General features: G+C 46.1%; 1 protein-coding gene across 1 annotated transcript in view; it reads left to right on the forward strand.

The window, feature by feature from the left end:
* The first annotated feature begins 217 nt into the window (after positions 1 to 217).
* The window catches only part of ECE2 (endothelin converting enzyme 2), a 248,765-nt gene continuing 227,297 nt past the window's right edge, over positions 218 to 21,685 (forward strand). Inside the window, exon 1 of the mRNA XM_086944454.1 lies at positions 218 to 292. Within this exon, the coding sequence (XP_086800580.1) occupies positions 218 to 292 (75 nt within the window). The remainder of the gene's footprint in view (positions 293 to 21,685) is intronic.

Raw genomic sequence — 21,685 nt, forward strand, 5'->3', positions numbered from 1 at the left:
TCGTCCCTGCTTCTCGCCTCTTCCCTCTCTCTCCACCCGGTTCTCTCCACCTCCTCTTCACCTCTCCCCATCCCTCGGCCAGGCCGCGGGAGGCACCGGCTCCCTCCGCTCAGAGGCCGAGGAGAAGCCCGGTGGGGCCGGCCCCCCCAGCGAGGGCCATGGGGAGCGGGGGCGCCGTGGCCGGGCTCGGCTAGGAGGGGGGCGTGCGAGGGGGGCCATGACAGCGGCAGCCACCCGAGCCTCCTACTGCAGATCCAGGATGAACGTGGCCCTCCAGGACCTGAGCAACAACGTGAGTACCAGGGGGGGCTGCGAGGGGGGGCGTTCAGCACTGCCGGGGTGCTGGGGGTGCCCAGGGGGGTTATTGGAGAGACGAGTTCCTGGTTAGCATAGGGCAGGCATCCAACGGAAGTTAGCTATAGATGTGGGGTGCAGGGGGTGACCCTTCACACGGGGGGGGGGGGGGGGAGGGAGGGGGTATCGTCCAGCCCTCCGGGGTGCTGCTGGGGGTGTCTAGGGGGGTCTTGGAGAGACGAGTTCCTGGTTAGCAGAGGACAGTCTTCTAACTCGAGTATCTCCCTGAAAGATATAAATGGGTGCGCAGGGTGCACGGGTGACACCCCAGGGAGGGGGGGGGGGGGGAGTGGTGGAAGCATTAGGGGTGTTCCGCCCATTTACCTAGAGAGAGAGTAGGGTGCTGGACGGGTGACACAAAGGGGAGGGGGTGGGTCAAATGGTGATACCTTGGGGGAGATAGGGTGCTGGAGAAGTGTCACCCCATCCTCTGCCTCCCCACCTTCTTCACTCCCCACCCCTCGGATGCCCTGGAGCCAAAGAGGCGACCCCCCTGCAGAGAGATGTGAGCTGTATTCCTGCTGATGGCTCTGTGAAGGCTAAGTGTTGAGAGGGGTGAGTTCCCGGGGGGGGGGGGGGGGGGGGGGTCTGAATTGCTGCCCTTCGCTGCAGGGGGCTGACAGTGTGATGGATTTATTTATTTATATATGCGGTTTTTATGTAGCGCGTACTTTGCCCAGAGGTGTCAGGGCGCTTTACAATAGAGCGAAGTCAATTCCATAAGGGATGAGTACCGTGGTGGTAGTAGGTAACACATTCCAGCCCCATTACCTGAGGAGGATTGCGCCGAGAGTCCCTCCCCTTTGAAAGTTAGAGGATGTGACATCAACATGTGCATTGGTGGTCCAGGAGTAACACATACAGGGTCCTGAGAGGGGGCGGGGCAGAGTGGAGCGAATTATTTATTTTTATGCGTTTTTACATAGCGCGGACTTTACCCGAAGGTGTGAGAGCGCTTCAGAATAGGAACAGTAACGTTACACGAGGAGAGAATTACAAGTGAGCAAAGTACAAGAGCAAACGTTACGTTACATGAGGAAAAAGTGACAATTGTGCAAGTAACAACAGTAAACAAGATACAAGATGAGGAGGGCGTCGTGGTGCAGGGAGGTACGAGTGGGAGGTGCTATCCCGGCCCAGAGGTAAAACCCACGGAGTACAGGGGTGGGTTAGCACTTTGTAAGACAGAGTACTGAAGGAATGGCACATGGTGATAGGTGGGTGGGCCCCCAGTAGAGAGGTGCTGCTGTTTAGGGGCCCCTTGAGAAAGATCGGGGGCCCTTAAAGTAAGAGGTGAAATGAGAGCTAATTAATCAATTAGTTAATTAGCTACTTTTTTATTGGCATCGTTTCACAATTGTAAGGATTAGTTGTGGCAGTTTTAGAAGGATTAAGGGGTGAAAGAAGAGGAAATCCCCCCCCCCCCTTCCTCTAGGGAACTGCAGGGTGCTGGAGTGCAATTACTTTAGTCGTACGGCGCTGAGGCAGGTCAGATTAGGAGGGAGCAGGTGACACCTTGAGGACGGGTTGTGTACTGCAGCCTAGCGGCGGGGCCCGGCCTGTGAGGAGGAGAGTCGAAGGCAGAGAGGGCCAGAGGACGAGATGGGTGGGGGGCAGACTCCTCCCCCCCACACAGGCCGCTGTTACCAGGGCCTGGTACTGTATAGTCCTCGCGCTCTCTTCCTGCTTTGAATGTGAAAAGATGTCACGGAAAGTCTGCGCCTGCCGATGAATATACAAACACACGCTCACCATCTCACCTTTTCTCCTGTATCGGGCAGGTGGCTGCCCTCTGCTTCGGGTGCATTTAGTTCTCCTTTCTTCACCATCCCTATTTTTCCTCTTATCTCATTCCCCTACTTAGTCTCCCCTCGACCTTCCTGTTTAATGCTTCTTCTATTTCACCTTTCTTTTTTTCCTCAGCAATCCTTTGGCTCTCCTTTGCAGTCTCCTCTCCTCTCCTCTCCTTCTCCTCTCTTCTCTTCTCTTCTCTTCTCTTCTCTTCTCTTCTCTTCTCTTCTCTTCTCTTCTCTTCTCTTCTCTTCTCTTCTCTTCTCTTCTCTTCTCTTCTCTTCCACTCTCTCTCTGCTGTCCTCATTTCCTCCCCACCCCACCCACCCACCTCCCCCCCTCCCCTCTCTATTCTGACCCTTTTCTCTTATTCTCTTCTTCACTGACGTCTCCAGAGGGGGCCAGATGGGGCCCACACCCCAGCTCTGTCTGTCCTGGCCCCACCTTGAGCCCCTCCACTACAACTGTTGAATGTGTCAAGAAGGTACATAGAAAAATCCCACAGACAGTGCACCTTGAAACATACATGAATGTATCAAACTACTTTTCTCTGCAAAGGGAGCTTTGTTACCTTTAACTGTTTACCCCAGATATTGTGTATATCTATCTGAGCATGTAGGTAGACATACCCCTAATGAAAGCTAGATTCACAATTACAATCAGATTTAAACATGTTATGCATCATATACCCACACTCTTTACCATTCATCTTTGTGGGTGTCCCAGTCAGGTTTATCTGCAGTCTAAAGTGTGTCCCCTCCCCATAAAATGCACTACTAAAGACACCACTGCTCTTTCTTACTTTTATTTTGCCACTAACATCTCTCTCCTCCCTTTTGTAACACATGTAGTACATCTCTCCCTCGCCCCCTATCTTGTCGTGTTGGTTCTTGTTCTTCCAGTGTCTCGCTCTTTTCCTATCTCATCCTGGTACGCTTCTCTTATTTCTCCCTATTTCAGTCCCCCCTCCTCAATCTCTGTGAGGTTTAAAGTCAACCTTCTGGAGAAGTGTGGCTCAATGGTTAGAGCGGCAGACCCTGATGCAGAGGTCTGGCCCGGGACCAGGGTTCAATTCCCCGCCTCGGCGGGTCTTGGGCTCAAACATTCCACAGACCTGATAAATCTCGCCTCGGGGCCTATTCCAATCATGGGTCCCACTCTGCAACTCTGGGCAATAGCTTGCTTAATCTCCACAACGCTGAGGATGCCTGGCCTCCACCTTGGGGGTGCCCAGGAGTGGACGCCTCACAGGGAAGGCCAGGATGGGTTCCACAGCGGTATTCGTACAAGCACCTTGAGACCCTTGCGGGTGAGTAGTGCGCTATACAAGTATCAATTTACATTTACTGTAAATTGATAAGGCCTGGGGGCACCCTGAAGGTGGGAGTGTAGCAGAAATATGCATTAGCAAGAAGCAATGTTTGTACTTTTTATCCTTCACCACTTGGAAAATTATGCTCCATACATCTCAGCTGGGTACACCCACGCTCTTTCGCCAAACTTTCAATTGCTATTGCAAATTTTTTTGTTTCTCTTAGTAATGAGGGGAATTTGTTGTCTGAAAAGTCGACAAATCCAGAATAATTTTTTTCTGAACGAAAATCCAAATGTTTGTGCATCTTAAATGGGAACTTGTTACACAATAAGTTGTGTGAAACTTGTTCTCTCTTCTTAGCCTTCTAAGTGCCTCCGTTCTGTCAAAAGATTTGAGAATTCAGTGTTTTTTAAAGAGATGCAGCATGGAGTAAAGTGACCACATCGAGAGAAAAGCAGTTATCTTTATTAAGACCTGAATCATGGCTAATCACCAACAGTAGACTTTTCAGAATGCTTCTTTGCTTAATGTCTGCTTAGATTTATGATATGATTCAACGGATTGACATTTAAAGAGTCTGTAAGACATTGGATTATTGTTTGGGGTGGGTAACTGCCCACCTCTAGTAATAATCACCCCCCTTGCCATGGTGAGTGCTCGAAGTCACTGAATTAATCTGAACTCGGGTCCCTGGTGGCTACGACGCAAAGCCGGCTGGCTTAACCTAGAGCAATGTGTACAGTATTTATGCAGTACCAAAAGAGGAATAAAGTCAAAATGCTAAACAATAACAATCCTAAACTGAATTATAAAATTAAAGTAAAATGTAATTAACAAAATGACACCAAATTGACAAAAAAATCCAATAAGAGGAAACAGAGATATGCAGTTTTAAAGATTTAAGGGTTCTTATCACCAAAAACCACAAAGCGCCAATAATTGTCTAAAGTCACAGTAGACCAGGACCTAGGCAAAATATCAGGCTGACCACGATGGAGAGTGGATTGGCTACACCAACCAGGTCTGCCCAGTCAAACATTTTACCTTCTGATGTAGCCTTTTAAGTGCTAATCAACCCAGGAGGAGTTCTAAGGCCCCAGGATATCAGGGGAGGAACTTAGAAACTCACAGGATATCAGGCAGAAGCCAACAGAGGGGCAAGTTCAGGTCCAGCTGCCAAATGGACAGCTGGGTGCTCTCAGGAAAAGGCCTCTTGCAACTTACTGTCTCCCTACAGCCACACAGGAGGTCAGCCAACTGACCCTTGGAGTCCACTTCTTTGTCCAGGAAACCAGAGGAAGCAGCCCAATCGTTTAGGGCATCTCTCGGGTCACACACAGCCGGTCCAGTCCTCGTTTGATCTGCTACAGGCCCAGAAAGGGTTCTGAAGAGACGGCCGGAGATGCCACATTTATGCCTGGCACAAGCTAATTGCTAGGGGGTGACTCCTGGATACTCCCTAACCAATGTGGCAACAGTTCCCAGGCTCCGACCTACTTTCTTTTGCTTTATTGCAAAAAGGCTCTAAATGCAATGTGTCAGGGCCAGTCTGAGTCTGTGAAAGTCTTTGGCCACACTAAACTTGGGCTCTGAGGGCCAGGTGTATGTGTGGGTGGGGGGGGGGAATGCCATTATAGTACCCTCTCATATCTAACATTAAAATCTAATTTGAGACAGGCACTGTACCCACAACAAACGCAGAGATATAAGTATGGAAGGACAAAAGCAGGGTCCTACAACAACCAGACTGGGGATCCACAAGAATTGCCATGTCGCTCCCTTTCAAGTGCGCTCCAGTTGTTACATATGGCTCAACAGACCTGCTAAGCAGAATTTGACACTGTAATGTCAAAAAAGGGGCCCACAGCTGCCAGCCTGCATATACTGTGAAGTTCCAATGAGTCATCTCAGCCCACCTATGTCAGTCTATTGTAAGCTCCTGAGAGGTATTTTATACCCATATCACCCCCTATTCAAGGCTGAGCACAATATGAGAGCTGGTAGAGGCTTATGCTACTTAGCCTTTTAAAAGTTTAGGCAGGTAAAGGGTAACTTTCTAAAAAGTTATTTTTCCTTTGTATTTATTAAAAATCCAACTTCACCATTTAATTGAATTTTAAAAACGATGAAAAATAGTAGTTCCATTTTTTATCTTGCTGGTCGTCATCCATAGATACAGTATTAGTATTTAACCCTTTAAATGTGGGGCTAATTCCCCGCGGTGCAGGGTGGAGGGGGGCCGCTTATGACGCCGGGGTGCTCGTGACGAGTTGAGCTCGTCATGAGGCACAGTGGCGCTGTGCTCATGACGAGCTGAGCTCGTCACGACTCCGCCCACTCAATGGAATGCCCCGCACAGGAGGGGAATTATCCCTGCGTGGGCGTTCCGCGGCCGTTATGACGAGCTCAGCTCGTCATGAGCACAGCTACATTGTGCCTCATGACGAGCTGAGCTCGTCATGAGCGTCCAACGGGTTAATATTGCTTCCATGTGTTTCTCTATTGGTCAGCCAGCCTTACTGCAGTGAAAATAGCTTTTGGGTAGTAGTCACTGTAAGGGAATGTTAACTTTTAAATTTCTTTATGTTCTAATTGTAAGTACCATGCACTTTGCCTTGTGGGCTACAAGGTTTACGTAGGGGGTGACCTATTTTTGTTTAAAAGGAAGATTTTTACCTGTCAAAAGAGTTTATTTTGAAAGGTTGTGGTGCATGTTTTGCACTGTTAAAGTCAGGCTACAATGGTAGGCCTGAAAAAACAGGGCAAAAGTCTGCATGACAACACACAAAAGATAGTTCTCTCCAACAGAGTCAAGCTTTCTTGCAGGAATATCAATTCCAAGTCATTCAGACAGTTGGCAAAGCATTTTCTTTGACTATTTCTCACAAGAGGCCTTCAGACACCATTTTGTTAAGTGATAAATTGTCCAGCCATCTGGTTTTGGATATTTTTATCTTCTGGTTGTAGTAACATTGATTGTAATTACATTAACGTTTCACTTTAAATACCAGTACAATGTATCGCCAGCTAACGGCTAGTGTAAACAAATCATAGAAAATATGTAGAACTTACCAGCAAGCATTGTTTTCCATCTGTTCCAACAGCAGAACAGGTGTAACCAAAATTGTGTTTCTGAGGCTTCATTGTAGTTACATTTATATAACACTTTGCTACCGCTTGTAGGGTTGACGTCGAAGCACTGTGATCTTGCCAAGTGCATCGTGGGACATTCATGTATGGCTGGAAGGGTCTTAGTTCATGTAATCTCTGTGGAGATTTGTGCAATGTGAGTGTGGATCAAGGATATGCTTGGTCTGGGGGCGGTGGCCTTGCTGCAGTGCTCTTGACGCAACTTAAGGTGTAGCGCGTAGCTGAGATGAGAAGTGTTCGCACTGCGCATGCACTATGCAGAGTGCTTGAGGGAGGCTGGTAGTGTTGGAGTGGGAGAAGCAGGGGCTGGGTGGTAACAGTGTGCATAAGTGTGGTTGAGAGAGATGGGCTCTAAATGTGTGGCAGTGAATGAGATGCAATGGCTAGAGTTGAATGGAATTGAGATACACCAGTGTAGGGTGTAGTTTGGATTGCCCCCGCGTGGGCATGGAAGTGGACGTGTACTTGAAGCTGAAAAGCAATGGTCATACAGAGGTGGTTCCTCAATGTCGGCTTCATAGAGGGTTCGGTTATATTTTGGATTTTGGTGGATTCTAAGGTTAGAGGTTCATAAAGTTCAGAGATATCCATGTGACCTACTAAAGCGGTGCGTAGCGGAAAGAATCATTATAGGGAGAGGATTTGGTGCAGCGGCAAGAGGTGTCGACTCAGGAGCTGGGGGTCCAGGTTTGAGTCTCGGCATCGGCTCAACATCCTGTGATTCTAGGCAAATCACCTAATCTCTCCGTGCCCATGGACAGTGCCTGGATACCCTCATGGTGATAAGTTGCGCTATATAAATCTAGTAATTTAGTTTATGCTTTCAAGACATTCCAGAAGTTTCAGATGCCCTTTAATTGAGCAGAGTAACATATTGCCTGTGTGAGACCCCCACCACTCCTGTGGCATCTCCTTAATGGTCAGATATTCTTGCTCGACCATAGAAGGCTCAAAGTCCTTTTTTACTTTTTGCGTTCTGTCCAGCCCATTCTATTGTGTGCATCTCTCAGTCTGTCTTCAGTTGCACAAGTTTTCAGAAGAATAGAGTCATCAAGTTTGGCTGTCGGCTTCTTAGAATCAAGCAGCTGGAGAAAAATCAGCATCCGCTATGAGAGGAAAAGAGTCTTAAACACAAACTGAGCCTAGCTGCAGAGCGAAATAACACCCAGGATTATCTAGGGATTTGTCAGAAATTTCAAGACAGATAGAGACAACTGTGTAGAGAAAAAAAAGACTTAGATACTGAGAGGCTTAAGATTCATGGAGAGCAAGAACGAAAGGACAAGACGTCGAAAGAGACGGACAGTGAGTGGGAGAGAGAGAATGAAAGAGACAAAGAGGAAAGAGAGAGCAAGTGTGGGGGTAAGACAATTACTAACAGCTGATAAAGGTTCATAGAATGAGATAGCGCAAATCGCCAATGTGATCTTGGCCTGTAAATGTAAAGATTTTGTCTCAATTATATATTTTTCGAATTGAAAGCATTAGGAATTAATGTTATCGGAGGAGGATCATTGTGAATATGCCATGAGAATTCCTCCAATTTCAGAATTTTAACATTTTCTCTATTTCAGCCCCAAGAAAGTACTAGGGCGCGAGCATTCATCGTCATATATACAGCAGTTTAAGAGCTTACACCACGTACTATTTACAATAATAAGAGACTTCATAGTTAATGTTTAAGTTCAGTCAAAACATTGAAGTGAAATTTGTGTAGAACGTCAATTTTGGTTGGTAATAATCTAAATCCAGATTGAACAGAATTATGAGCTGTGTTGGAGGTGCATGAGCTCTTGGTCAAAGTTCGTCAAAGAGTCCAGACATAAAGAATATACAACGAGAGCACATGTCAGCTATAGCCTCATGGATCACGATTCACGAAACTCAATATAAAATCTTGAAAGACCGGGCCTTTGACGTGTGACCTCTAAGTGGGGAGCAAAGAAGATCCTCCTTATCTTCTTATTTTTAAAGTTGACAAGTTCTGTTGGCTTTTGTCTTGGTTAATATCTTCAATTCATCCTACTAAATCGTTATGACTGTAATATATCCCGTACGGATAATTTCGAGGAAATTTCCTTAGATCTCTGCTTCACCAGCCTCCTCACCATCCAGATGGACTCACTCAAACCCATTTTCGCCACTGTTATTCAAATCCTTTTCCTCTTCTTATGTTTTGTCTTTGCTTCTCTTGCCGGGTCATTCCTGTTGGTATGGATTGTGGCCATCTCCCTGTTCCATGATGACCTTCATCTCCTGAAATGCACTGGCTAGTGGTTTTGTCACATCTTTCAACAATATTGGGCAACAAACACTCTGTTGACAAGGAGAACATTCTTATCTCACCGACTCTCCTCATTCTTGACTCTTTTTAATGTTTAAATTGTTTGCAACAAAGCTGATTGTTGCCCTTCCAAAAAGGGTGATGATTGGCCGGAGAGGCTGCCCTTAGAGGCTGTCACCTGATTCTCTCTGAGACACCTTCTGAAAGATGCAAATGGCTGTGCTTCCGACTTCTAAAGCAATCCTTCAGTAAGTACAACTGGAATTATTTGGACCACCATTCGCAAAGTCAACTGCTCTGCCCTTGCCAAGCTAGTGCAATGGTTACTTAAAAAAAAAACTGGTATTGCAAGCATATGCCACAAAAATAACCAGAAAGAAGAAAGAAAACTTGCTGCCACCTGATCATGCAGCGAGAAGCTTACAAAAAATTTAAAAGTTTAAAAACCAATTCCTAAAACAATCACTTATACATTCAAAAGAACAATACAGTTGTTTCTTAGCCAGCAGGAACATTTAGAACAAGTGTAGAAATGCTTTTTAGTTTTAATGCACAGCACAGACGAATATAATTCTTATTGGTGCAAAAAAAGAGTTACTATTGGCTTTGAATGACTGTACCTTTTAGCCCTAGTCTTAACAGACAGTTGCTACTTCTGGCTTGCCCTGTTGTGTCCTGGCCATTATTCTTACTGCCTTAGTCTCAGGGATCATGAAGGCAGCAGCAAGAACAGAAAATGAACAGGATTGTAATGACCTTGTTGTAGTTTCCACTCTGTGCTATTCTGCTCACCCCTCAGCAGCAAAAAAGTGGATGAACCTTGAGGGGCCAGGTGTGGGTCAATGGATCAACCACATTATCTCCTCAGGGGTCAAGTGGTGCCTGATGTCACTTCCGCTTCTAGCATTTTGGTGAAATGCAGAAAAAGTAGGAAAATTATCAGCATAAAAATGAAATGAGAAAGAGAAATTGAAAGAAGGGATAAGATGCGAAGGGTATTTTAGATAGACACCTAGGCAGGACCATCCTTGTAGGCATCCTTGGGCATGCCTCAGTCAAGAGAAAGAGGAGTAGATGTAAGAAATGACTAAGAAACAATACAGGTGTGGTGCGTACGACAGTGCTTGATTTGAGCTGGTGGTTTGTGGTGCTGGGCACCGCCACTTAATTGTCAACACCAGCGCTTGTGATAGCCACCCACAAGGTGGCGCTGTCTGGCTAATTTAGAGATGACCACAACACCAGTTAAATATTCATTCAATATACATTAAACATGACTATTACCTGCCGCCCAAGTGTTTCTTATAGCGTTGGGGGCCTGAAATACTCCAAATTGTCAAATTGTAGGCGTTTGATGGGTAATAGTTGTGTTGTTACTATCATTGGCAGCATGGCAGGGGTGCTGTGTGGGGCAAGTTGCAGTGTCCTCCTTATGAGAACTCTATCACCTAATTAATTAATTAAGCACTGGCGTAATATAAAGTGAAAGCCAATATGGACCTGTGTCAGAGAAGCGAAGAAGGTGGAAATAGGACAGTGTGGAAAACAGTGGCAAATAAGCAGAAGGTTCAAGAATAGAAATAAAAGAAAGCTTGTAGTGAGCAGCAGAAGTAAAAAAGCTGGTAAAAGACACGGAAGCAGTTTTGGTTGACTTCCGGAAGTAAACCCCTGACTGATGTGCAGATATATGACAGAGATAATTAAAGTAGAACATCTCAGTTCCACCAATATTTTCAAGGACTTTAAACTTTTTTTTCTGCTGGCTTGTGACCAGGACCCCCTTCAGAGCACTGGGAGCTTTGAGCAGTCTCCACTGTCCATTTCTTGCCATGATGGACGCTTGGAAGGTGTGAGACTCTTCACCGCTAATCTTGGGAAGGGCTGTACCATATCTGGGCTGGACTGTTCCCATGAGGCACAGGGTCAAGACTGATTTGCATATGGCCATGTCTGAACTGGGGTGGCTTGGTGAGCAAAATAACGATGGATTAAACCGAGATCTGTGACTGGGGGTGAATGTTTTGCCATTGTGCAACATTCCGTCCATCATCTTGTGTGTTTGCTGTACCATATCTGGGGCCTGGTCCCTCATGGAAGGGCAGGTAAAGTAGAAATGGCATCTCTACAGAGGTTCATCTTCAGATTAATTTAAAGAATTGTCCGGTTCATTTGGTTCCTCAATCTGAGCGAAGTGAGCTCCGGAGATGGATGCCCCTCACCAGGGTCGTTCTGACTCCTTGAGTTTAACAAGCATTGGCAAAGCCAATATGGTTTTCCTATGCAAACTCTAATAGCTTTGGCATTTTTTTTACATGTTGCACAGCTGGCTTAAAGTTAAAAAAAAACACTGTGACACAGTCAGCATTGACCGCATCATAGCACGTTAAAATGTTTTATTCAAGCCATGTTACACAGGGGTCCGCACTGTTGTTTAATATGTAAAAAACAATGAGTGGGGTTTGATGGGGTCAAGCAACATAAGAAACCCCCTATGTGAAAAATTTCTCTAATCGCACAGAGCATGTGAAGTGAACTTCCATCCTTCCATCCATCAATCCATTCACCCTTCCATCTATTCACCTGTCTAGCCTTTCAGATTACTACCCACCAATCCCAATCAACCATACATTTTTCCATCCATCCATCTTTTTTACCTATATACCCGTCATATATTCATGTACACATCCTGTCTCCATCTGATCTGTTCACCCTTTCATCCGTCTAACCTTTCACTTTTCCATCTCATCTTTCATCGTTTCTACCTATTATCTTGTTTCGTTCTTTCCTCTAACTTTTCCTTCTTTTCTGTAACTCATCCTTCCTCCTCCCTTTCTCTTTTTCTATGTTCTACCTACACATCTTTTCTCTCCCATCCTTACATTTTCATTCTTACCATTCTCTCTCAAGCTCATGTTTTACTATTTATGCTTCTCTTTCTGTTTTCCCCATCATAAGTATTTCTCTTCTTCTATTCCATTCACCTTGTACAATTGGCTTCCCCCCAACCTTTCACGTATTCCTGAAGAGTGGGAATTATGAGCATTTTGTCTACAGACCTGAGGCCGGAAATGGCTTATAAACAATTATAATGTTGAAGTGAGACCAATGCTTAATTTGTAAAATAATATGTTCCACAGGACCCTCGTCATTAGGCTACCAGCGCTTGGACAACCCATGGCCCCTGCCGCGCTCCCAATGACAGTACCAAACAAACTACTAACCATCGCACTCCCATAAGTGTGACAATACAGACTATTCCAGGCCCACAAATCTAAAAGAATGACTTCTGTGTTGTTGTGCTAGTTTCTAAATGAGACAAACAGCACCACCGTGAGGCAGACTGTTATACGTGCCGGTGTTGGCAATTAAGTACTGGTGCCGAGCACCGGAAACCACTGGCTTAAATTAAGCACTGGGTGAGATCCAGCTCGCCAACCCATCAGGCCCAGTGGCAGCCCCTGCTTGTGATGCTAGAGTGGGGGTTTCCTCTGCCACTAGATAACATATTCCAAATGGAGTATTTTTACAGGAAGTTCAGGGCATCAGTGATGCATCACTGTTGACACTCTCTTCCTAACATGCAAGTATCAACCTACACAAGCATCCAAGACCATGGCCTCCACCTCTTCTGTACTCTCTTCTGCACTCTGGACGTTGTAGGACCACACCGCTCTGGTTATTAGATTAGTAGCAGGTGGGCAGCCTGCCTCTTTTAAAATTTAGATCTGATCAAGCATCAAAGGGCAGGCAGACAAAGTCAAGTTTCATTAGGATGCCAAGTACAGTCTCTCCCCTGCATCGATTGCTCGGGATTTAATGCCCAGTATTGCTGCAAGGGCACACGGGACCAGCAAGGAGATTCACATATAAAAGCAGAGATCATGGACAGGCGTAATGGCTAAGGCGGTCGACCCCAAATCTGGAGAACAGGGTTCGAGTCTCGGCAAGGATACTCAATATACTGTGATTCTGGCCAAATCGCTTAATCTCCCCGTGCCTAACAAGAATGCATGTGTCCTTCTGTAACACAACTGGTGCTCATGTAAAGCGCTCGGATACCCGATACCTTCGGGTTATGTTTGCGCTATAAAAAAAAGTCAGGGGGAAAAAACCTCACTCTCAGCCACTACCACTCTAGTAGTCGTCATGAAATGCCAGAGTCCTTCTTCATGGATAGTCTGTTAAAAACAAACATGGATCCTGTAGTAGATGTTGGAAGCTTTCAGGAATCCTGGTGGGTAACCACCGCTTGGAGAGGCGAAACCAGACACCCCATGTATCTGAACAGTATCTTAGGAATGATGAAGCACACTTGCATAGCACAATGACCTGATGAGTTTCTAGGCACTAGTGTCAAAACTGTTAATAGACTCATGCTAGGATATCTTGTTGACCTCCTTTTCCCCTTTTGTGTGTACTAGGTGGATTGCCCCTTTAGTTTGTGTGTTTTAGCATTTTTATTTAAAGGGAATAACAAGAACCAGGGTGATATATTATTTACGCATTCTGACTTTGCAAATATTCTGTGTTGGATCTGCATGTGTCAATTGTCTTCCAGGAGCATGGCTGGCTCTGTCATAAGCTGATTGTACATTATATGCAAAAATATAGGATCTACTTTCTGAATTTCAAGTGATAAAATAACTGAATGACTCTAAAAAATCCGACCTTTATACAATTCCTGCATGGATTGCCTGTCTAGTTTGGGCACAATTAATATCATCAGCACCTTCTCTCATCATCAGTGGAGCAAGGGCTCAGGCACGAGGAGTGAGGGATGATGAGTGAGGGAGGATGAGTGAGGGAGGATGAGTGAGGGATGAGGAGTGAGGGATGAGGAGTGAGGGATGAGGAGTGAGGGATGAGGAGTGAGGGACTATGAGTGAGGGATGAGGAGGGAGGGATAAGGAGGGAGCGATGGGAGGGAGGGGTGAGGAGGGAGGGGTGAGGGGTGGGGAGTGAGGGACGATGAGTGAAGGATGAGGAGTGAGGGATGATGAGTGAGGAATGATGAGTGAGGGGTGATGAGTGAGGGATGATGAGTGAAGGGTGATGAGTGAGGGATGATGAGTGAAGGGTGAGGAGTGAGGGATGAGGAGTGAGGGATGAGGAGGGAGGGACGATGAGTGAGGGACGATGAGTGAGGGATGAGGAGGGAGGGACGATAAGTGAGGGATGAGGAGTGAGGGATGAGGAGGGAGGGACGATAAGTGAGGGGTAATGAGTGAGGGATGAGGAGTGAGGAATGAGGAAGGAGGGGTGAGGGATGATGAGTGAGGGATAAGGAGGGAGGGGTGAGGAGTGAGGGATGATAAGTGAGGGATGAGGAGTGAGGGATGAGGAGGGAGGGGTGAGGGGTGAGGGATGAGGAGTGAGGGATGAGGAGTGAGGGGTGAGGGATGAGGAGTGAGGGACAATGAGTGAGGGACAATGAGTGAGGGGTGATGAGTGAGGGATGATGAGTGAAGGGTGAGGAGTGAGGGATGAGGAGGGAAGGACGATGAGTGAGGGACGATGAGTGAGGGATGAGGGGTGAGGGATGAGGAGGGAGGGGTTTGGGGTGAGGAGTGAGGGATGATGAGTGAGGGATGAGGAGTGAGGGATGAGGAGTGAGGGATGAGGAGGGAGGGACGATGAGTGAGGGATGAGGAGTGAGGAATGAGGAGGGAGGGGTGAGGGATGATGAGTGAGGGATGAGGAGGGAGGGGTGAGAAGTGAGGGATGATGAGTGAGGGATGAGGAGTGAGGGATGAGGAGGGAGGGGTGAGGAGTGAGGGATGAGGAGTGAGGGACGATGAATGAGGGATGATGAGTGAGGGATGAGAAGTGAGGGATGAGGAGGGAGGGAGGAGGGGTGAGGGGTGGGGAGTGAGGGATGATGAGTGAGGGATGAGGAGTGAGGGATGATGAGTGAAGGGTGAGGAGGGAGAGTTGAGAAGTGAGGGATGAGGAGGGAGGGACGATGAGTGAGGGACGATGGTTGTATTCCCCAAATTTTTGTACCTATTTCGTACTATACCATTATTGTTTTCGTCTGCCTTTTTTAGTAAATTAGATAGTAGGTCTGTTTTTGCACCTGTGAGCAGGGGGACACAAACTCTTGCATGTATAGTGTTGAGGCCAAATACGAATCCTGACTGCTTGAGCCACACTCGACATGGTTTATCCAACAGCTAAGCAGGCAGGCATGTGTGCATGTGTGTTTGTGTGCTCCTGTCTGTGATCTGTAAGCTCCTGTCTGTTATCTGTGTGCGAAAGCCAGCCTGCACAAAGTCCGCTCTTTTGAATACATCTGCCAGGAAATAGCTTCGAGCTGCTCCAAACACACCCCTCTACTGCATTTGAAAGAAAGGGTGAAAGAGCTTTTGTTTTCGAAATGTCATGTGTGAGTAGCTTATCAGGAACTATTATTTGCATTCTAGTCATTGTGGTCCTGCCTTTATGATGGGAAAGTTCCAACGTCGTAGACTGCAAAAAAAGCATTGGCAAGTCAATAGTTCTGGCTTGCATTTTCATGTATGAGCCAGGCCAGTGGGCTTTGCCAAAGCTGCCTTGTGCACTAAATATGTGGTTCGGGGGCAGCCTGGCAACAGGAGCAGGGGGGCTGCTGGGGCTTTGAACTTCTTCGAAGCCTGGTGGCTGATGGTGGTTGCCAGGAGCGCCAATGGGTCGTTCCTCTAATGGAAAGTGCTAGAGAAGCAGAAATTTGGCATCCCTACAAATTCATTTGTTTTGCACCAAAATGTAACAATGTCTTAAAGTTAAAAAAAAAGATTGTTTTTGTATACATTGTATGTATGAGATAATTAATTGTGGCAAAAAACTTGAGTGATTGTACTTTTCAGATGTGAAATACTCCTTCATGCATACATATAGAAGCATATATTAGAAAGTGTAGGGATAAACCTAAACCTCTAATAGCATGATAGTGAGATTAAAATACTCCTCTGGGCTGACCCAATATCTGATTGACAGTGTTGCAAACCAATGGCTGAAGAGGGCATATTAAAGCAAGCTTGCAGCGTGGAGAGGGCTGTCCTGAAACCCACTCTGTGTATTTAGCAAGAGATTGGGTTCACCACAGCTAAAAACAAGAGTTCACCCTGATCCCATCACTGCACACGACACGTGCTAGCTTTCTGCACATGTATTTGTGTCCCTGTTGCTAATCACCATTTGCCACAATTGTGCATCACAACGTGCACATTGCACAGAACCCGGTTCGCTCACAATGTGCAATGTACACAACCCGCTTGCCCTAAGTGTACATCACCACTTGCCAGTGTTTAATTTGAGCAGGGGTTTCCGGTGCTCAGCACCTGCACTTAATTGTCAACACCAGCGTTTGTGACAGCATACCACAAGGTGGCACTGTCTGGCTAAATTAGAGATGACAACAACAACAGGTAATTATTGATTCCATATACATTAAAAATGACTATTACCTGCCGCCCAAGATATTCTTATAGCTTAGGCGGCCTGAAAGAGTCGAAATTGTCACACTTGTACGAGTGTGATGGTTAGTAGTGTGTTGTTACTATAGTTTGCAGCATAGGAGGGGCAATGCGTGGTGTAAGCTGCACTGGGCTCCTGAGGAAAGCCCCACTTTTTTTTTTTTTTTTTACAAATTAAGCACTGCGGCCCCTGCACCCCTGATTCAACACACCCAACACTTACCTCCCGCAGAACACCATGTGCTTTTTCTGTTTCACATATGTGATGCTTCTGTATAGAATATGACTCTGCGCCCCCCCTGAGGAGCATAAGCGGTGCTCCCATGAGCTCCCCTGCTTTACATCACTTTGTTTCCCTGCTGTCCATCAGCCAGTGCTCTGTTGATGCACACCCTGTGCCCCCTGCTGCATAGTGGGATGCACTACTCCTAGGCTCTGTACACTGATGCTTGTCTGTCTTTTGGACTGTGTGGAAATCTCTGCCGGTAGGCGCACTGGTTTATGTGCACTCGTGCATGTGTACACTTGCGCCTGATTGTTGTGCTCCTGTGTGCACGCCCTAAACAGAAAAACCAGTTGTGTTAGTTAAAAAATATTAAAACCATTTGCATCAATATGTATTTTAATTACACCGAAGTTCAGATTAGACAAATTCGGTCATATTCGGTTATATTCGGGGATACAACCATCCTCTTACAATGATTCAATCAATCAGGTATTTGTATAGCGCATTTATATTTGTATTGCATTTGTTTTGCATTTGTATAGCTCATATATATGTATTGCATTTATATAACGCGTTTATATTTGCATCGCATGTTTATAGCGCATATATTTTTTGTACATACGTCAGTGGATTGCAGAGTATAGGATGCTTTGTCAGTTTCATGTGACCTCTCCCATCCATGTAAGATCTGGCACATACCAGGGATACTTTCTTTACATATGACCTATAGGTCTGGATCTATGGAATCACATCTACACCCCTTAGGTGCGCTTTGGGGCTCTGGGGAGGGGGGGGGGGGTCACCAGCGCTAGTCGGTGCAGAGGACCTGATTGGCTCTCCTGGGAGAGTCCAAATGCCCAGCACACAGGCTTTGACCTCATTGAGCACACAAGAGAGAAACACACTGGACAAAACTTCTCTGAGTCCCATTCAGAGGCCAAACAAGAAGCACATTTGTCCTAAGTTCCCTCCAATTAGTGTCCTGCCTGTGAGCCAATGGAATGCTTGTTTGCACAACCAAGCATTGATGAGAGCCACAATGCGAGCGAGGAGAGGGCTTGGGAAAGAGTCCCCTCCAAGAAATGTTTGGAAGAATGGCATGTTGTGCTTCAAAGCATACCTTCCGACTAACCTTTCAGTTATAGGTTTTACAGGCTGTCCTGAAGGGGATCGCATGACGTCATCTATTACTTTACGATCTGAGGCAGCAAAGAGACACATTACACATTTGCCTCAGTAAAAGCATCAGATATTAGAGGGACATTTAATTGCCACTGGATTAACCAGAAACTTTGGGTTCTGGAGTAGAATACTACCAACCAAAAAGCGCTTCAATACCTCCTCAGGGCAGTAAGCGCTATATATCTGTAATTTCAATATAATACAATACAATATAATGATAAGATTATAATAATCAGAACATTTTTTTTGCACACGCCAAATCTTGGATTTTTGAAATTATTCCCCAGCAACACAGGGGTACATAGAGGTTATCAGATGCACTAACCCAGCAAATATGTCCTCCGGTTTGTAGTGCAATGGGGGAAAATACATTTGAATTCCTGAGGCGTCGGTAACAGCAAGCACCAAACTCACAAACTTAAAAAAAAATGGTTTTAACAAGAAAGTTCCAGGATCAAAGGAAAATAAGGTGGCTAGATGGAATCAAATTGAAAGTGAGCTTATAATAAATGTATAACTGTGAACCGTGCTTTTCCCACGAATTCCAAAATCTAAGTGTTAGTTAGAAACATGCAGTAGTCGCCTATATATAAATGGAAACCTCGAGTAATCCTTTTTTCTGTGTTCAAATAGCTCATCATGGTTTGCTTTTATTTACTGTATTGAATTTGTTTGTCTGATGTTTAAATTAATTAAAAAAACATCAAACAAGTAAAATAACTGAATACGAGGGGCTTTAGACACCAGCCTTGGAATGCCCAGATGTCCCGCGTCATATGTGTTTTAAAGGACATAATCTGGCTTTGAGTCATGTTTCCAATGCTCGAAAGAAACAGGTGCCTGAGTCACAAAGAAGAAAGGGGTCATGGTAGAACGTCAGAGAGCCCAGCCTGGGTTGCCTGCTGTACCGTTCATTTCTGAGCATCTCACGCAGCCATAATTGCACTGCATTCTACTTCTATTTTTAAAATGTTCACTATTAACAGGAAACTACATGTCCCTGACTGCAAACAAAAAAAACAGGGCTGGAAATCTCAGCGCCGAGCACTTTCCTACTTTGCAATAAAGCGCCACTGAGTGTCAAACATCAGGCCTGCACACGTCACACGTAGGCAAACAGCAAATAAAGAAGTGCCACCATTTGCATACATACATTTGTGCAATTAGGCACTGCTCAGTTTTTGCTGGTGGTGGGCACAGAAATTCTTTTTTGGGACCAGGTCTTATGTTTCATTATCAGACATTGATCTAGAGCGGGAGAAAGGCAAACAGGGGTGAAATAAGTAACCAGAGAAAGAAAAACATTGAAAGAGAGAGCAATGGACCCATAAAACTGAGGGAAAGAGGCCGGAAGTGGAAGAAAGAGGTGTGAGGTGGAACCCAGGTAGGTAGCTTTGGTATGCGGCAATGCCATTAGTTGGCATCGCAGGCTCCTAGGAAAAAACTTTAGGCCCCTGCACTTCTCTACATTTCAGCACATTATGTATTTCTTTTTGCCTGTGTAGTATAGGTTAGCATAGGGGTGAGGGTAGTGGGAAATGGATGTGTCATCTTCAATTGCAGTTGTTGAATCTTTTTTTAATAACACCGCAATTTCCCTGGTCCTTGTAGTTCTGATTTTATATTGACATAACTAGGACTACAGGTCCAGGAATGCAAAGAAAATGCCTGAAATGGATGAGCCACTCACGCTTGGACCTGGGTAACTTATGTTGTGATGTCTTCCTACGTGCTGAATGTAGCCAGTGCTTTATTTGTGCTGGTGTTTGCCGGTGCTCAGCACCTGCACCTATTTTTTAAAGCGGGAATATATTTATGACCGTCAATGCCGAAGCTAGTTCTGCCGCCAATGGCGGTCCCTGAGTTTGCCACCCAGTGACGACCGACGCAGGTAAGGGGGGGGGGCAGGGGCGGCTCTAGGATCATGGCAGCCCTGGGCAGGGAGCGTAGGTAGGGGGCCCGGAAGAGGGGGTCCGTGCGGGGCAGAGCGTGGAGGCCAATGAAGAGGGGGGGTCAGGGTGTTTGGAAGTGGAACAGAGCTGGAGGCCGCCAAATCCCTGCCAGGGGCCGCCACGCAAATATGTATCCATCCTCAGAGGATTATTATATTAAGGATATATATTGGCGTGGTAGCCCCTGGGGTTTGGTGGCCCTGTGCAGGTGCACAGCTTGCACATGCCTAAATCTGCCCTGGGGGGGGGGGGGGGGATTGACAGATAATGAGGGGGAAAATAACATACTTAAAAAAAGAAAACCACTTATCTTGCACTCGCAGAAATTGCTCACCTCATGTGAAGTGCTGCCGCCTCCAAAAAAGTGCAGCCCGAGGCAAAACAGTGTGAGATACTCATGAGCACAATGATCCTAGTTTCTCAAGGATAACGTTGGATGTTGTGGCACATTGAATATAGTGAGCCTTCTATATTTAATATACCACAACATCCGACTTTGTCCAATCTTCTCACCGATTGCCTGGGGCAGATTTACCTCCCCAGGCTCCCTTTGGTGGTCCTTAAAAAGATCTCCAGCAAAGTGCTCCCTTGTGGGGCCTGCTGGGCATTGCAGCGCCAGCCCAATGAGATGCAGGCCCAGTGATGAAGCTTGCCACCTTTGGGTGGGTGAGGGCCCTTAAGGTAATCTAAGCCAGCGATGCAGTCCCTGTTTACATTTCACATGTTTTACTTCATCTTACATTCCTTAAGAGTATGTGCTTTCCCCACTTGTATTCCTGTGGTTTCTTCAAGTGACATAGGACTCTTGTGCTCACTGTGAAGTGATTCGACTCTAGGTGTCTGGGTGAGTTCTGGGTGTGGTCGGGTGTTCAAAGAGAGGCAGGACTGAGAGTCCTGAAGGTGAGGCTGAAGGCAGTGCAAGTTTCTCACAGTGTCTATCAGTGGCCCATAAAGATGTTCAGACTACACGCTCCTCCAATGCTTGGCCTCTCAACAGAGTGCACAGAACAAGGACTACATATTTCCTCATTTGTAATTGGCATTTTACAGCACCAGAGGAAAATAAAATGCTGTTTATAGGTAATGAGAGAATGTGTGTGGGGGGGGGGGTGGGGGTAAGGGAGGGAGAGAGGGAGGGAGGGAGAGAGAGAGAGAGAGAGAGAGAGAGAGAGAGAGAGAGAGAGAGAGAGAGGGAGGGAGAGAGAGAGAGAGGAGAGAGAGAGAGGAGAGAGAGAGAGAGAGGGAGAGAGAGAGAGAGAGAGAGAGAGAGAGAGAGACTTGTAAAAGCCAGAGCAGAGTAAAAAGGCACCGATAAGAGGAAGGAGGTGACTTGTGAGATATGCAGATAAAAGATTTTAGAAATCTGTTTGGAGCAAACGGGAGTATCTTCCTAACTACAGTGAGAGACTGTAGATAAAAGTGGTGAAGAAGGGAAGAGGAGCGATTGAGACACTCAAAAGATGACAGTTTCGTATTTTTAGAACTTAAACATTTTCAATTGTAATCATTACTGTACTTGTTTATCTGATGCTGCTCACAAGCATTAGCAAAGCCAATAGGTATGGGTTGTTTTAGGCCACCGTCCGTCGTTGTGTGATAGTTCTGGGTGCAAGAACAGAAAGTCCATAGAGAGGCCCCCACATACTGGTATGGTGGAGCACTGTGTGAAGCAAAAGATGTTATTGCACATGTTTTAGGCCACGCCCTGAATTATGTATGCCACGCCTCTTCCTAAGGATTCCTAGTTACTTGGCCACGCCCCTTTCAAAGGCCCCTCCACTTTTTTACAGGTCACATGAATCGGTGCATATAGCTAAGCGGGCACCATTGCCTGGGTACTTTTAACACTTATCATTGAAAGGCCAAGAGATTGTTCAGTGTCGCACAGCGTGTTCTTCTGGCTCTGTGTTTCCATGGACTCCGCTGCCCTTTTCTGTCGAGAGGCACCGATTCAATTACTTCACTGCAGCTTGTGTA

The sequence above is a fragment of the Lissotriton vulgaris genome, chromosome 11 (assembly GCF_964263255.1).
Source record: "Lissotriton vulgaris chromosome 11, aLisVul1.2, whole genome shotgun sequence".
NCBI lineage: Eukaryota > Metazoa > Chordata > Amphibia > Caudata > Salamandridae > Lissotriton > Lissotriton vulgaris.